The sequence below is a fragment of the Acartia tonsa genome, chromosome 14 (genome assembly GCF_053477335.1).
Source record: "Acartia tonsa isolate MP-2025a chromosome 14, ASM5347733v1, whole genome shotgun sequence".
NCBI lineage: Eukaryota > Metazoa > Arthropoda > Copepoda > Calanoida > Acartiidae > Acartia > Acartia tonsa.
Genome location: NC_137273.1, coordinates 11,494,690 through 11,513,376, shown reverse-complemented (window position 1 = coordinate 11,513,376; position 18,687 = coordinate 11,494,690). Strand labels below are relative to the sequence as shown.

Sequence of the window (18,687 nt, the reverse complement as noted above, 5' to 3'; positions counted from 1 at the left end):
ACTTTTCAGAAAAAAGATTCATTGGTTTAAAATTTTTTACGTAATTTTTGAATTTATAAAATATTCATTTTAGCACTATTTATCTGAATTTCACAAGTATTTTGATGATATCAATGGATTTAAACGTTTATTTTCAACAATTTTTTTAATTAATAGCTTAAATTATATTTTTGGTTAAAACTGTAACAATTTTGAAAATAGATGTTTGAAATCCAAAAATGCAATTTGTAAATTATGTAAATAACCGCAGAAATCTAATTTAGCCGCCAGAAAAGAAGAAGTCATACCGCGAGCTTCGCGAGGAAGAACTTGCCAAGGAGAGAGCCGCCAAGGCCGCCAAAGAAGCTGAAGAGGTAGGTTACGAGTGCCAGTCCTGCGGAGGGGATCGGAAGCAGCTAGCCATTCGACCAAAATCCGCCATTGATTCAAATTTAACTAAATGAATGCCATTAACATTGGGCTGTTTTTGAAAGCTTTAGATTGTCAATTCTATGGCTTTTCGTCGGGAGGCTTACGGCTACCAAGCCCTGAAAATAATTATTTTAAAATGCACAATATTGGGGAAGTTTAATAGTCAATATGTATGTCTATTAGGTTGGAAATTGGGGAAAATAAATTTATTTATATGAATTTTTTATGGTTTAACTAGTTTTTAGTTTAAAATTTCCCTTTTGCTTATGAAAAAAAATATTTTTTTAATTTTTTTTATAAGTATATGATAAAGTACTTAATCTATTGTAGAGTTTCGTGTTTAATAGAAATAAATCATGTTAAAGTATAATATAATATTATGGGAGTATTGTACCTATAAAATATGTATATTAATTTTACGGGGATTTTTTTAGAGTACTGGATAATTGACGTTTTAAAAGCACAAGCTTTATATTCAAGTAGATTATTTCACACCCACTGTTATTAATTATGGCATGTGTCCTATATTAGATAACGTTTAGCAGAGAATCCTATATTTAGGGCTTTGTTTTTATTGTTTATAGTACATACCTTTTCCTAGCTCTAATCATAAAAATTACTCCAAGGTTAAAATTTTTTAAAATATCCTAACTTAAGACATTTTTGAATTATTTGCATGTAATCTATTTATAACTAATTAAATTACTTTATCCATTTTAATTTTTTCTTCTATCTAGTACTTTAAACAACCTCTAATACTTATTTATTCATACATAAATGTATCAATTTTCAGTGGCTATAAATCTAGCCAAGTATTCTTGTATGTATAATATGTACAATACTGAAATAGTCTTACAATAAATGCTAGATTTTTACATTCATTTACATAGAGTGAGATCTCAATAAGCCATAAAGAAATCTTTACTTAAAAATTTATAATAATCTGCTTTTGGTTGTTGGTAATTTTTGTGGTAGGGGGAGTATTGGAGTTTAATTAAAAAGACATTGTTCCCACAATCGATGTATTATTACTTGGATGATACACCAGATTTTCATGACTCTAAAAAAAATGAAACTCGTATATGGCTAAAATAATGATATATCCAACCCCTTTACCCCATCCTCGCCCCTCCTACTACATAAAGGAACTGACCAATAATGATGTCCATGTAATCAACCTAAATCGAGGAAAATCTTTTCCCTGACTTAAAAACTTAGGACTTGTCTTATTTTTAGAATTTTGTAAGACTACTTTAAAACAACTGCACTATATATCATTATTTTAAAAACCTTTTGTATAATTTACATTTCCGCATTATTTTAATTATGCAAAAAATGTAATCTGTGATAAATTGTACAAAATTATTTATTGTGTAAAAATGTAAGGTTAAAGTAAAGATTATGTAAATACCAAAAATTTTTATTGTTTCTAAGTAGAATCTTATTTAACCAGTAAATTAATGCAAAATGCCAAGATGGAAATCGTCTGTTTACTATTTTATGGATCTTAAATTGGTTTTCTTAATTTCTATAAAAAAACTCTTTTGTGAAAAATAAAAATTAGAAGAATATGACCATTGATGGATACACAGGGCAAACCAGATCTCTGGATTCAAATGAATATATTGAAGTGCAGCAGGTTTTAGTATATTTGTAGACTGTTTATCTTTTATTTTGACTTATAAGCAGCTATTGTCTACCAATATTTGGATAGAGTTGTAAATACAAAGAATTGTTATTACTCTTTAAAGGCTTCTGGTGGCCAAATGACTTTTCATTAGCATGTAAGTGCTGTGCAACCCGCGACTGTGGCTCAACACGTAGCGCATCCGCTAGTCGTCGGGAATGTGATAGGTTTGAATCTCGGTCCGACACCGCGTCATAACTAAAGACGTTAAAAATGGTTCCCACTGCTACTATGTCAGATGCGCGACGTAAATAGTTAGAGTGGGGGGAATGCCTTGGCCCAAAACAGGCGCAACTCGCTACCATGCACAGTTGGGACTTCTCAGACAAAGATCGTGCATCTCAGAAAGCTGGTTGTCTGATGGGTGAATGGACGCTTTACATCGCTATCATAAGTATTGTATGTATATATGTTTCAAGGTGCGTGGAGGTTTAGTACCCGAAGCGACACCTAGCCCCCCTAGAGTCTTAACTCTTAAGTGCTGTGCAGCCCTTTTTAGGTCTTTAAAAAAGTTTGTAAATCTTACATAGGCCTATATGGGATCAGCCTTTTAAAGATAAGTAAGAATATCATTATTTATATTTATAACTTGATATTTACAAATGTTAAACTTGTTGTAAAAAGTCAAAATATTAATGATTATCATCCCACATATATATATATATATTCATATTTGTAATTTTATCATAGTACAGATTTGAATAATGTATAATACACTCACTATAATGAATTATTTTTAAAAAATCACACAAAAAAAATCACCTAACATAATATTCTAGGAAATTGCACAAAAGGATAACAAGTTTTTAGACCAGGTAGCACCTTAAAAAAACTTGTACATAGGAAAATGTTATTAAAAAAGTGTATCTACATGGAGAAAAACCTTATTTTTACCAATATATATGTTTTGCTGCATGGTAAAATTCTTATTTTTAATATTTATTTTAAAAATCAATGATAACAACAAATATTATTAAAATGGATTTTTAATCATTTCCTACCAAAAATAATTACTAACATTTATTAGGAAATATAAGATAATAGTATATTTAATCTATAATTGGGGAAAAAGCAATTTTACAACAAAAAACTTTATCTAATTTTGGAAATTGCTACAGGATGATTCTGAACCAGATTCTGATTTTATGCAAATTTATAACAAAATCAAAAACAAATCTAATGATGATTCCTCTGTTGAGGTGAAATGTAGATACTTGTTTAAAAATATTTTTAGGTTTCTGGATATATTTACTGTACATATAAATATATTAATTTAATTATTATATTTTTATTCATACTTTATTTTGAATATAGTTATAATTTATTTTATTTAAACATACCTTTTAAATGTATAATGAATGTTAAATTTGTTCCTGGTCTAATTTTTAAAATTTGCATGAATTTTTCAAATTAGATTTTAAATATGATGTTTAAATTGACAATTATTAAATATTTTATTTGAGTCTACTTACGTTAATAAGATAATATTTGATAAAGTTAGTAATTCATACTTCAAAATCATTGAAGAATATAATTGCCAATTTTTAAAATAATATCTTGTTAATGAAGTTTAAGTATCATAGTTTGATTTAAAAGTAATCAGAAAGAAATTTTTGAAATACTTTTATCTGAACTATAACCTAAACAATGCATGATTAATCTAAACCTAAACTTTAATTTTCAGGAGGCTAATAAAAAGACTGGACCTAACTTTAAAATCTCAAAATCGGTTAGTCGAAAAAAGGGTGCAGAAACATTATACACACATTTACGACTTTTTATATCTGATTATAGACTTTTGGGTATTTTAATGTATTTCAAAATGTCGTTGTATTAAAGATAAAACAATGTTTTTTTTTATAAAAAGAAAGCTAAATGATAAATAATTGATACTAAAAACACCTAATTGTCTATAATTATTACTTCACTAAATGACTTTATTTATATGACAAATGACTTAAACACTTCTTCTCCTATTTTTGTCTCAAGACTTACTTCTCTCTTAACATATACTTCATAAGTATCAATTTTCTTAATTTGAAGCATTAAATGAAATATTATATTGATAAAAAAAATATATATTTTACTCTTGCTCATTTTATTGAATTTCTTCAGTAAGCATTTCCATGATGCAGTATTTCTTCAGAACTTTTGGTTACTTCAGTTAAAATTACTTAACAGGGAGAGGGGGTGGGGTAATTACCTGTTTATTACACCAGTCCCCAAAGTTTTATAATAACATTTTCTTATTGGTTGGCTAACAAATTTTAGAGACTTTTAATAAATTTTGATTAAGTTGAGTGTCCAAACGTTTCAACAACTTATTGGATTATAGTGTATAATTATTGGATATGTAATGTATACCAATTTATCGGTCATTGTCTTATCCCTTTAGATGCCTGCAAAGAATAACCAGAATTGTAGTAAGATATTCTGTATGTGACTTTTAATATTACTCTTAGTCTTAAATAACACCATAAAATTAGAATATTCCTCCAGTGATATTCAACTGTGATAACTTGAGCTAAGATAACTTTGGAAATGATGTTAAAAGTTTTTTACAATGAGTATACATATCTTTTTCGTAGAATCATAATTCAAACAAAATCACCAAATAAAAATAATTGGTCTAAAAAAATGATTTGGAATTTGCCTTTGGTATAAATTAATTTAAAGCGATACAAGGTAAGGAGGTGTTCTTATTGATCAATATGACTATTTAAATATAATTTTGAGTTAGCCAGGCGCATTTTATATAAGTTGTGACAATAACAGATCTATAGTATAGATGTATATACAGACAACTACCTCCCTTCCTTTTTCAAAGACCTCTTTCGTCTGCTTCTAAACTATTTTCTGCTACTTGGCTGTATTAATATAAGCGACACAATTGGTTGATTTTCAAAAACCCAATAGAAAGGTTATACAAGGTGGTTGCGTTGGGGAGATACAGTTAGTTAACCCTTTCTCCCTCTAGAGTTTTACTCTAATGTGACACTAGTGCAAGGTGTTTTTTAAAAGTAGTAAACTGAAAATATAACCTTAAGACCTCTGTGTAATTATTTCAGTGCTATTTTTATTGTTGTTTTGTGGGATAATCCATCAAAGTTTTTATCTTTCTTTCCAAACTCAATTTTCATTTTTACTCTTCATATCTGCCTCTCTCTCTATCTATCTATTTATCCTTTGCTATCTCGCCTTCTCTTTCCTTGAATTAAAAATTGAACAGCAACAAGTTTTCTCTCCCTTCTGTTTATTCTGCACAGTATCTTCACAAAAATTCTATACCTACTTTGGATTATATCTAAACTCAGGGTCCAATTTTGAACAGTACATAAATGTACAATAGAAAAGATTTAGAACACCAAATATTAATTGAACCATGTAGTAGGATATCTGTTGTTATTTGTCCTTTTAATTCTTAAACATGCTTATATTGTAGGGTAACTAGAATTTATATTTTATCCTACGTTGTAATTTTAATATGTTTTTTATTCCCTAATCCCTATCTCAAACAAGTTTTTTCTTGTTGTATTTTTCTTATATTTCTATGGTAATAAACCCGGATTTAAGTATAAATATATGAAAATAAGAGGATTTTATTATTATAAGAGCCACTTTAATAAGAAATAGTAAACTTTATTAGACCATTAAATATGATAAAAGTTAGTTATGGTTAATTAAGTTTCATCTTAAACAGGATTTACTTATTAGTAAGCTTCACATTTGATATTTTATTTCTTTGAAAGTTTTATTATAATATGCTATTACTACCAAATATAATAAAAGTTTCTAAAGTTTTGTCAAATAATTTTTTTTTTAGATTGTGTTCTTGTTTTAAAATCATTTATTTTATATCAAAACCAATTATTTTCTAAAGACTGTTTTTTACAAGAAACAAATTGTAGATAAATTTGACAATAAATATCACAGCTATAACGAGCTAAATAAAATAATTAGTAGGTATTGTAAATAAATATTGAATGTCAAGTTGCTCAACTTTAAAGTTATGCTTTTAAGCTTTTGAATAAATAAGGCTTTTAAGACAAAGGAAGTTGAGACAAAGTTCAAACCTTAATTGTAAAGTATGGGGTACCCAAAACGGGATGTCTTTTATCCGTACCCATAGCAGACATTGTAAATGACCTTAAGAACAAATATTTTCAAAATGACGACAGATTTTATCAAAATCAAAGAAATGTTAAAATTTAATTGAAATTTAAGATATCGATAGGGTTTCAAATTACCAAAAGTGCAACTAGCAACTAAAAAGTGAAATGTAGAAAGGGAGAACAAAATTATATCACGATTTAAAAATTTAAAAAGCGAAAAAAATCTTGGAGTTTTATAATTTTAACAATTATGACAACACCCATAAATGAGAAGCACAGCAAATCAGAAAATAAAAATTAATAGAACTTAGAAACTTTATATTAACTAAGAGCATTTAATATTATTCCATATTGATCAAGAAATTCTTCTGTAATAAATAAAATAATTCAAACATGCCATTTAGAGTCAAAGCTATGCTTTTGAACGTAAGGACTTACATATATGTGGAAAAGCTTCGCCTTTAAAATAAGAATCATGTGAAAGGATATTAAGAATTGGGTTGGCATATCAAATTTCAGCTTTTTGATTAAATTAGGAAAAGTAGTATTGATATGAAATAAGGTTAGATTCAAACGCGTGCACAGGACTTTACCCTGAGGGAAAGTCATGAAGCGCAAATAAATTTTATAAAGCCATATTTTAATAAAATTTGTGACTTAACTAATTGCGGAATCAGAAGGGGCGTGCATTATACATTAGGGGGGAGGGTGTTATCTGATTAATCAATTGGATAGAAATATAAAATTAATCTAAAATAATGATGGAGGAGGTATATTATTCCCCGAACCCTGTATTTTTTGCGATGAGGGTATGATGACACTTTCCCTTACGCCCTTAGTCAGGTTATCTAAATAATCAAACTATTGTTTGCTTACTATTTTATAAAATAAAAACTCTTTCTATGATCAAAACGACCAAAATGACAACAACAAAAAACTAAAGACTTGACAAAACTTAAACAATAGATATAAACACAATTATAATCATAAACTTACTTGTAAAACTTGTCCTAAATGTTTTAAAAATTGTAAATATAATTCATTTCAGGAAATGTAAAGCAAAATATTGAACATTAGTTCTTAATTTTGCTTTTGATTAGTTAGTATCAGAAAATAAAGGGGTTTGAAATCTTCAAAAAATGTATTTTGATTCCAAATCCCCTTATTTGTCTAGCTGTACAAAATCTTTGTAATCTTCTAGTTCTGTGTATATATATTTGTTTGTTATTTACTTTAGTAATTAAAAGTTCCTCAAACTGTAATGTGGACCATTTAAACCCCACTTTCTCTTTTAGATTATAAAAAGGCTCTTATTTGGTACATTTCTAACCCTTACTTAACCTAACCTAAATCAAAAATCCCCCAAATTTTTCAATAATTTAGTGGTCCATTAACAGTTTGAGGGAAAAGCCTTTAACTCTTCTTCTTTCTATCTCTTTGTATATTATAAAATCAATAGTTTCTTTATCCATCTCTGCAAACATTACCATGCAGAGATCTTAATGAACATATAGTTAATTATTGGTAAGTTTAGTGGTGTGCATTCACTTCTGCATATAAACATATCAGCGTAGTGATTAATATTCGCGAAAAGTTATAAAATAAATAAAATGACTTAAATAAAGCTGACAGTATAGCAAAGGGGAAAGGCGCAGTATGTGCTGTTTTAATAATATGCTATTGTGGTAACTTTTACAATGTGATATTTACGCGGAAGGGAATGCACACCAAGTTTAGAATGTATATTTTAGATTAGTGCAGATTTTTTATTGATTAAAGTGTATATAACTTTTGAGGCCAAATTTTTAATCTTGTATCTATAATAGTCGCATTATTACACTACAATCAATTCAAAATCCTCACTTTAGATATATAGTTTAATTATCAGTTATTTATAAATTTAACGCGCAATTCACTTTCTTGTAAAAAATCTTCTAATTTTTAAATTCTCTAAAAGGTTAAATTTGCCTAATAGGTTACTTTAGATTAATTACTTTCACTTTGAAAAATTACATTGCTAAAAGCAAATATATCTTTAAATCTAATATTTATAATTTGCTTTCAAACTTGTTTGATAAATAACTGATAATTTTTAACTATTGTTACTTTAAACAATATTTTTTTGAAGTAACAAATATTTAGATTTTTCCTATAAAGGAGTTTAGTTTCAACAAGTGATGTATTTTTATATTTAGGTGAAGAATTAATTAACATGAATTATCATTTATTTATTTTATAATTTCTTTTCTTGTATTCATTCGAAAGCGATTAATATCCGTTGGATTAGAACCGGTCCTCATCTATAAGAAAAAATTATGTCCAGCATCGTATTACATCCAGTTTTCTACAAATACAAAAATTCCAATCCTAAGATTAAAACCAGTTTTTAGACCGTGCCTTTGGCATCTCGGGGCTGAAAAAATTGGTTTAAATCTTATAATTTTACATTTTATATCCGCAGAAAGCTGTTTAAAATACGATGTGAGAAATAACTTTTATCATCCTTTTAAAAAGTATCACAGAAAAAAACACTTTTAACATACAAAATCACTTTTTGAAGCTTTCTCCTGTATAATAAGAAATATATTAATCTTACTGTTGTGCTTGCAGCGTCGCAGGTTGAGCGGTCAGGCCGGTGACGAGAGATCAGAATGGGAAAGGAGGTAATATGATAATATGTCAACCATGACCACTTTTTTTTTGATACCATAGAGTCGACATAAACCATATATGATAATAGTGATTTTTTAATTTTGGCATGTAGATAATATGTCATCTATAACTATTCCAAAAAAATCTAAATAAACTATTTAAATCGCTCAAAAGAAGAAGGACAGACAGACTGACAAACGTACAGAATTACAGACAAAGAGACAGTTAGGGTAAATTCTAAGATAATTATATTTCCAGACAGACAGAGACAAACATTTTTAGACAGACATGAAAATAGATAAACATACAGACACAACTAAAGACTATTTAACTAATATTTTAAGATGTACAGTCTTTTAAACACACATACAAATTTAGATTGGACCGTCCTTCCGTTCCCCTGAAGGCTATTGGCGATCCCGGACCACCAAAAATCGTCGAAATCCAGGAGAAATACTCAGCCGTTGAAGGTTAGTTCAATTCATCCTCCATTGCCCTATGCCTGTATATGGATTCATGGAACGTTGAACAAATCTTTCTATGATTTGGACAAACACTTGAGACGAAAATGTTCAGTCAAAAAATAATTAATTATTTTCAAAAAGCGAAGTCTTTTAGATAACTTTATATGTTTTATAGCTTATCTTTACGATGCTTTGTTAAATATTTCAACATTTGAACTCATTTTAGAATAGCCAATCTGTTTTTTAAAATTGCTATTTTATATTTTGATCGACTTTAGCTTCAATGAGAAAACGTTCTTAAGAGATTCTTTAGGGCTAATCCCAAAAGGCCTCAAACAAAACAGCTGAAAAAAAGATGGACAGCTGTCTGCGGATACGTAAATATGAAGTTATGAGATGAATTTCTTTTCTGGTGACTAATATAGGCCGAAGACATTTAAAATCTAATAATTTTTATTTTAATTTTAATTCGGGGACAATTTCTATATATAATAACATACACAGTTCTTTCTCATTGCGGTTTAGAACCGATTTGAATTTAGCGCAAATTAATAGGATGGAAATTAGTTTGGCATTTCTGAATGAATATCATTTCCAAAGTTTACTTTTGTTTTTATAAAATCTAGAAATCTAGAGAACAAATAAAATCATTTTCCTTTTAAATAGAGAAGGAGAGGAAAGGAAAACAAGGATGACAAAGTTGAAAGCTGCGTTCGCGACATGAAAATAATTTGAATTCATGGCAAATCTATTGTTTTGCTGCTATTGTCATCAACTAAGAAATAAAAATCAGTACAATACCTAACCAAAAAATATTACTTTAACGATTTTTTTTGGCAATCTTTTTGGCATTTGTTATTCAGAGATTACATGGGGAATGTATGGATGCTACCGGACAGATCGACAAACAAATACAATTTTTATTACTTTTATAAAAGCTACGCAAGTATATTTTTCTATTTGTTGAATTGGTACTTGAAATGTCTTGAACTCCGGATTTTTTTTCTTTTTCAAGGACCCATTCAAGTATCAAATATATTCTTTTAAATATTTCTATTGGTTTTAAATATTGTACAAATATTATAAAGAACTTACAAATAATGAATAAATAATAAAAGTTGGCAGTATTTTCCATTAAAAGCTGTTTTGTTTGGGTAATATAATTTTAAGAATTAGTACTATGAACAAAAATTTATGAAAAAATCTTTTTTGAAAAATTTGTTCAAAAAGCTTCGTAATTAAAAGCATTATATTAAAAGCATGGATCTAAAGAAATAAGACAATGGTCGATAAATCTCCAATGATGATACACAAAATTACCCCTTATATAGTTTACGTTCAGTGGTGATTAAACGTTAAGAAACTCAACTTAATAAACCAAATAAAAGTCTCTAAAATTATTAAGCCAGCGAATAAGATAGCTTTATTAACAAACTTTGGGGACTAGTGAAATACAGCCCAATGTCAACTTCCCTCCATACATAATTATTTTTTTTTATTTTAGAGGAAACAGCATGCTGTTATATGTTTGTGGAGGGTAACCCAGCCCCTACTTTTAAGTTCTACAAGGTAATGATTTTGTTAAAAAAAAATTTCGAATTAATATTTTATTTTGTAATTAATAATGAATTGTGATCTATAGGCTAATCATTGAACTAATAACTTATACAAAAAAGAGTCAATTTAAATTTAATGTTTCTCATTTGTTACTATTGATTTACCATTAAAAATAAAATTATTCACTTTTGATAAATTGATTGCCGTCATTTCATTAAAAGTATTTTTACAATGTAGACTGCTTTATGATATACTAAAATATCAAATAAACTATATTTTAATTTTTTAGTTCAAAAAAGTTTACCCTGACAAAGCAATTTAAAGTTGAATTAAATTGCTGAATCAAGACTCCCAAAAAAATTTCGATATAAATTATGAACTATTTTTTAAAAATTTAATTTCCTTGCTACATTAAAGAAACATTTGGATTAAATTTGTTTAATGAAAGGAGAGATTAATTAGGCCTATAAATCACAAAATTAAACCAAACATTAAAACATTTTTAGTTCCTAATTTGCTTTAAATTTTATATTAAAAATATGTAAATGAGACTAAACGGCTTGTAAATAAGCTTAATTGTAGGTTAGAACTATATTTTACTGATATTTGAAAATAATTTTCTAATTTTATTTATTTATGTCAGGGTTATGTTTCGGCCGATGTAAGTTATTTCTTAATAAAATCGATAAGTATTCGATGAAACATACATCTAGTCATTACAAAAATACTTCTTAAGTCCTAACGATAGCTTCTAAAAAGCACATAATTTTTAAATTAGTGAGAAAAAAAACTATATACTTCATTTTATAATTCTTTTTTAAGGTTGTTGGATTTTAGATCTAGTAGATTTAGTTTTAAAAAAGTATTATTAGCATTGATAACATAAAAGTTAGGTCTGCCTGATTCTTAGAGTAGTCTTAACCTTGCAAAATATATAACTGTGGTGATCTTAAAGGATAAGACAATGGACTATAAATTGATGTAAACAAAATAAATCCTTCTGTAGTTCATAACTGTTGGTAGACAAGTTTGGTCAGTGTGGGTTTGTACAACCTAATCAAAGGCCCCAATTAGTACCAACTTTTAGTACCAGTATCAGTTATGGTCCAGTGTGACCTTATTTCATATACTTAGGATGATTTTCTTTAATATCCTTAGTAGTGAATTTACAAATGCTAGTAGACAAACAAGGACAATTATATCGATAAGTAGCGTAGCATCAAAGCTACATTAATATAAAAACAAACGAAAAAGAGTGAAGGGGAAAAGGGAAATGGTGTAATCATAATTGTTATGTTTTTAAATGGGCGGCAGGCGTGTCTATTATGCCACTGACGGCTGAGAGAGGAGGAAAATTGGATTGTACTTACAGACGTCCAAATTGCCATCATATACTAATTAAAGAGTACATACGCTTCTAGTAAAAACAATTTGATTTAGTTTAGTATAGATAGTATAAAGTAAAATGTACAATTTTTACAGACAGGAAAAACATTCTATGATTCATTTAAAATCTTCTTCTACATTCGTGATTTTAAAGATCAACCTCCCCTCTTCCACCCCTTTAAACTTTAAGTTATCATACTTTGCTTGGTTTTTAAATACATTTTTGTTCTTTTCCTCTACAGAATTCAGATCTTTATTTCTGGTTTTACAATACTGTATTTAATCAAATAAAACTAAATTTACAAATAGAAATTTACAGGAACAGTGAGAATTTTTTAACTTAAAGCTAGATGATATTTTATTTAGCATTTGAATATAATTAAATTCCTACGATAAAAAGTTTCACATATAAATGACAAATTTAAGATGGACTAGAGAATGGTTTTATATTTTCATTACTTGGGGTCAATAACATGGAAGGGTTGTCTTTCCCCCCCCTCTAAATAGACAAAAACCTGCTCGGGGCCGTACATGAAGATTATCTGAATAGAAAAAATAACATATCACAGACAAACTTGACTTAATCACTTTTCTATGGGTTTGTTATTAATTATTACAACCCAAAATTCAAATTATTTTCTGTTTATCTATCCCTTCCAATGTAAAAATGGTTTACTACCTGAGTAAAATCTATTAGCACATAACAGTTTGAAATAGTTTTAATTTTAACATTTTGATAACTTTTAGATCATTCCATTTTGTTTTTCCAATTTTCACTTATTTGTAACGTTATTCACAATGAAAATGACTAACTTCAAAAATAAAAAGTATTTGAATTATTTAAATAACGTTTTCATTTGAAAAGCGTCGTTTTTTTATAAGACTTAAAGGTCCTTGTTGATTTTCATTATTACCAATAATTTTAATTTAAAATTTTGCATTTATTGCAAACTTCATTTTTCGCCAATTTATTTTTCAATTAGTTTCTTATCGCCTTTCTTATTTTCTTTAGATTATGTTAAGTTACTTCATTTCTTTTAAAATAGATAATATAGAATAGATTAATTTTTAGAGTAAAATATTTTTAAAGTTCTAAAACCAGCTGTTTTATGGTCCTTTTTTTCAAAGCCTGAAATGATTTAGATCAGACTTTAGTTAAGATTTAGATAATATTATAAATATTTGTAAGAAGATTTGTATTTACACTTTACAAACAATTTACTAAAAAATTTAGAGTTGAAATTATTCAGGGAGCTTCTCAGATCCAAGAAGGAGGAAGGTACAAGCTCGTATCTGATGGTGACAATAACAACATGATTATGCTGGCCATCACTAAGGTATAAACCTATTTGCTACCTTGTAGCTAGCTATCTTTCTGTCTTTCTATCTATCTATTAGTTATCTTTGATGCTTGATTACTAATATAAATTAAAAGATTTTTTCTTTTTTTACTTGAATTAAGATATTGCAGATACTACGCCACTTATGGACAAAATAGTCCTTGTATTTCATTTAAGTAAAAATTGTTTTCGCTAACTTTTTAAAAAGATTTATTTCTATTTGTACAAATCAAATTAGGCATTATTGACAAAATAAGTTTCTTTGATTAATGTATTTTTGCAAATGAAACTAATTAATTTTGTCCGTATTAATTAATATAAATCTGCTAAATAGTAATTAGAAACTTATTTTGATACAATTACAAGAAAGTGTTTATCCATTTTAGCAAACATTTGATTTAGGTGAAAGCCACCGATGAGGGTGAATACAAAGTTGTTGTTGAAAACGAGCATGGCATGGATGAGAAAACATTTATGCTCTACGTCTCAGGTATGTCATATTTATGCTCTACGTCTTAGGTATGTCATATTTTCCCCCTATTTTAAGTTTAGGGAAATTTTGTCCAAGCAAATATTTTACTTTGTAAACTGATCAAAAGAATTGCTTTTCATCGTTGATGGGAGTTTATGGGTTGGAATTATAGATTATAAACAATAACACTTACAGCTGCTATGTCAGTAGCACGACTCATTACACTGTACAGAAAGGACTTTCATACAAATGTTGTACAGTGAAAGGGTAATTTGTCTAGCTATACATAGTAAGAATTTTGGATATAATAAAGAACATATTTACAAAAAAGAAATGCAAATGATTCCTATAATAAGAATTTTATTTTTGTTTAGATGCCAGCGGCATGGACTTCAGATCTATGCTTAAAAAGAAGAAATACGCAAAGGTAAGTTTTATTTCATTTTTAAAAATGTTGATATAGGAATTAATACAATCAATTCATTGGGTTCTTCAAAGTTCATCATATGTAGAATAATGCCCTACGAAGGAGATTGACTTATAAAAGAACTAGCGGCTTTGCCCCTAGCCTCTAGGGGCTTTGCCCCAAGAGATAATAAAAAAAAGTTAAGGTGAAATTTCGTAAAAAAAATAAGGAGGACCAAGGAAATCTCCTAAAAAAAAATGGGGGAGATTTTTTGTTTTTAGGGGGGTTGGGGGTGTTCCACCCCCCAAGAAAATAGCCTAAAACCACCACAGGACCAGTAGGTATATTCCCTGAAGAGTAGAGCCCATTCGGTTCAGCGGTTAGCTAGATCTTAAGCTTTAGACGGACAGACAGACGGACAAACAGACAGACAGACAGACAGACAGACAGACATCGTTCTACTTTGTATTATAGATTAGGCCCTCCGTAGAGGGAAGAAAAGTTTTATGTGAGGGGTTCATATTCTACCAAACACACACACCTATTCAAACTTATATATTTTCTATTATTTCAAGTTATAACAGTTTATGTAAAATTAGATTTTTAGATACAAACAACATTTATTTGAAGTCTTGCCTTAAGGAAAGCGAGAATGCTTGTTGTATGTTTATTTATTATTAAATGTTATGTCTGACTTTGTATTATAACATGGAGTTTTTACTTTTTTTTGTTCGTTTTAGCATATTTTTAAGTGCCTGTTTTAAAACCCATGTAGGGAGAGATAAGCCTCAAAACTATCCTAAATATATACAAGGCTTTTCTGAAAAGAGCATACCTTTTGCTTCGCCTGTATCAACTAGGAAATGGTTGCGGAGGTCAGAAAATTAGCCTAAAACCACCTTTTAATATTTTGAAAGCTTTTCTGAAAAGGATCAGCTTTAGGGCTTTTTAATGTCTGTTATTGATGTGCCAGATCTTATGGACTGTTGTTACTCTAAAAAATCTCTCCAATGAATGTGTCTATGTTTCATGGCACTGTGTCTAGTTTTTCCTATTTTTTAGATGTAGCCACACCAAAATTGACCATGTCTGTAAGTCAATTTAAATAGATTTATTTAAGAATACTTGCCTCAAGATAATGATTCAAATTGTAGCTTCAATTCTGGATAATCCAATGCTTTTTGTTGTTGTGAAAATCCCTACTTTTGATATATTTATTTATCAAGATTACTAGCTTCGCTATTTAGATATGTTGTCATCCTTGTTCTTCTTTTTGTATTCTCTAAATAATAATTCTTGATGTAGAGCCTAGATAGGTTTATTATTTTCTACACATATTCTCATTCATATTTTTTTAAGTTGGTCATAAAAAATCTACCAATTTTTGAAAAATAATTATTCCTATAGATTTTTATAAATAATGATTTTACCGCCGAACTGACCGACCAAAAACAATTTTCAAGCATTTTTAAAGCTCTTCTTAAGAAGTAAAAAAATTGTCATTTTGAAGCACTCAAACACAAAAAAAAATAAAAAAGCGGTGTAAAAATATGAATAGGCCTCATCATATTCTAGCCGGAGGTACAAAAAAAATATTCATACATAATCACCAATAATTTTGAAAAAATAATGATTAAAAAGAGAAAGATAGACAAAAATAGGGATAAGGGCGTCCAAGCTTTTTCATTTGGAGGGAGGTGGGGGGGGGGGGTATTTTTATATAATACAGGCAAGGACGTCTAAGCTTTTAAATTTTTTGGGGAGGTAAAAATTCAAACATAAAAATTTTGGGGGCCACCATCGAATTCATTTGGACAGGGGGGGGGGGGTAATCACCACTTCCCTCCCTCATTGACCTTTCTTGTTAAGGGATCACTTTTCTTCTATCCATGCTCCACTTATCATATCCCGTTTCACACATAATTGGGAATTGAACGTGAATTGTCTGCAATCCCTATAAAAATTGGACAATCCTTGCATTGCCGACAAACAGAAGGTCAGACTGACAGACACAAAGACTTATTGATTAGCTTTGCTACAAAAAGGTCAAGTTCGTACCAGGGCTAGAAGTAATCCTGCATGGTTTTGGCTGACCGCTGGGTCTAGGCTGTAGAAAACCGTTGACCACCCCCCCCCCCCTTGATACCTGCAATAAACCTAAAAAGTATTTTTAAAAGCTATTTATGATCTAATTCAAATTCAACATATTCTTCCAAAAATGTCGTTCTGATAGAAACACCATATATGTAACTGAAATACTGAAATAAAGACTATATAGAAGAAGAATATTATACATATTGTGTAATGGTTTCATTTATCTTACTCCATTTCAACATATTTCTTAAAGAAGGTGTGCCTTCACTCCCACATATGTATAACATTAGCAATTCATTAGAGCAATAAATTATTATTACAGCACAAACCATGACTCTTGTTCTTAGCTTTACACTCAAATGTAAATGTTCCCTCTTTTTAGCTATTGGAACTTTTTGCAAACATTAAAAAATGCGGAAGTGAATGAACATTTTCAGATGAAAAGAGCCATCTATCTTGAGAAAAAAGGCAAATAAAATGCTGAATAAAATCTAACCTGATTCTCTTTGACAGTGAAGCTTCTTAAAGGAGGTTTTTAACTATTTTGGGGAGGTTATTTCCACCTCCCAATAAAAAATGCCCCCCCCCCCCCCAATAAATTTAATTCTACTTTTCTTTTTAAAACTCATATTGAAAATTTGGGCAAAGGGGCGACTTTCCCTCCTCCGATCATTAGTTCCCCTAGAGGCTTCTAATGTATAAAGCCGCTAGTAATATATTTAACTGTATCTAACCATCAATCTATGTATTTAGTGGGCATCTGGAGATGATGGACCAGACTGGGGAGATCTCAAGCATCATGACAAGCCAGAAGAACCTACACTCAAGAAAGTCAAAGATGTAAGTACAATGATATTGTTATGTTTTGAGTTATTAAGGCTTGGTAAAGATTTAATTGGGAATTTTCAGAGATACATGTGTCTATTAAGGATAAATAAGTCCTGATTTTATTTAATTGGTACAGAAGATTTAATTGGTACATTAGGAATACTTGAGGAAGATTTTTACTTCAATAAGTCTTTCCCTACCTCATACATGTTTTTATTTGGCCTCATAATACTTGGATATGTTAATTGGCTACATTTTTTGTTTGTTTATCATTTCAAGCAGGTTGAATCGGACAAAAAAGTACAAGAGCCAGAAAATCCACATGCAACGTTAGTTAAAACAGAGAAAGCAGCCGATAGAAGAGGTAGTGGCTGCAAAATGTTATCATTTGAAAAGGAGAAAAGTCCGCTGTTTAAAGCCCGCACAAGTTTACGGCCAGTTGGCGCCCCCTGGAACAAAGGGGCAGGTGGCGGTATCAACAATTTGGCGGGAAAAACTGATAGCATCAACCAGAAAATGGCGGGAAGCAGAGTAGCACGTGATGTCAACAATTTGGCGGGAACAGAAATAAAATTGGTGGGAAGAAAACAGCTGTGTAGCAGAGATACAACCAATAGGAAGGCGCCATTTCACCAATCATCACTGAAGCACAGAAATGAGATGAAATTGGTACTTGTGTAATATTGAAAAATGGTTGTTTGTTTTAGTTGTTTACACTTTTCAATTTAGATTGTTTACACAATAATAAAATTGTTTTTATAAAGATTAAAATGGACTGTAAAATGTATGTATACAAACACTTTGTAATTATTTTTACAAACAAAAATTGATACATTTATACACATCGGATATAAGAATTTAAACTTTTTCATTTATCTTTTTTTTCATGGTCACGTGTTTATCTATTTCATATCAACATGTTTCCTTTAGATAATTACAACTTTTAAAAGATTTTCACTTTTTTTAAGTTTTAAAAAGAAAAAGTTTTGAAAGCACGGAAATAATATTTCCCAGAATAAATGTATAACTTTAAAAATGTAATTTTAAATGAGAAGAAAATATGGCAAAAGTTTTGTGAAAAAAAAAACATATTATGCATTTTCCAATCAACATGAAAGGATGTTGCAGGCCGCTAAACAGGTGGAAATTGCTGCCTGACAAATTATTTTATTTTCTCATGGCAAAGTGTCAGGGGACCAGGGATTTGAATTAGAAATGCAATGTTCAGGAACAACTGATGCTGAATTAATCTTCACCTTAATGAAATTCAGCCTGTGT

At 29.2% G+C, this 18,687-nt stretch overlaps 1 protein-coding gene across 1 annotated transcript in view; it reads left to right on the top strand.

The window, feature by feature from the left end:
• LOC145305727 (uncharacterized) overlaps positions 1-18,687 on the top strand; it is a 151,075-nt gene that overhangs the window by 113,080 nt on the left and 19,308 nt on the right. The window contains exons 35-43 of the mRNA XM_080147466.1: positions 264-353; positions 3,783-3,827; positions 8,821-8,873; positions 9,241-9,332; positions 10,831-10,895; positions 13,520-13,606; positions 14,012-14,099; positions 14,456-14,508; positions 17,335-17,421. Coding sequence (XP_080003592.1) covers positions 264-353; positions 3,783-3,827; positions 8,821-8,873; positions 9,241-9,332; positions 10,831-10,895; positions 13,520-13,606; positions 14,012-14,099; positions 14,456-14,508; positions 17,335-17,421 — 660 coding nt within the window. The remainder of the gene's footprint in view (positions 1-263; positions 354-3,782; positions 3,828-8,820; positions 8,874-9,240; positions 9,333-10,830; positions 10,896-13,519; positions 13,607-14,011; positions 14,100-14,455; positions 14,509-17,334; positions 17,422-18,687) is intronic.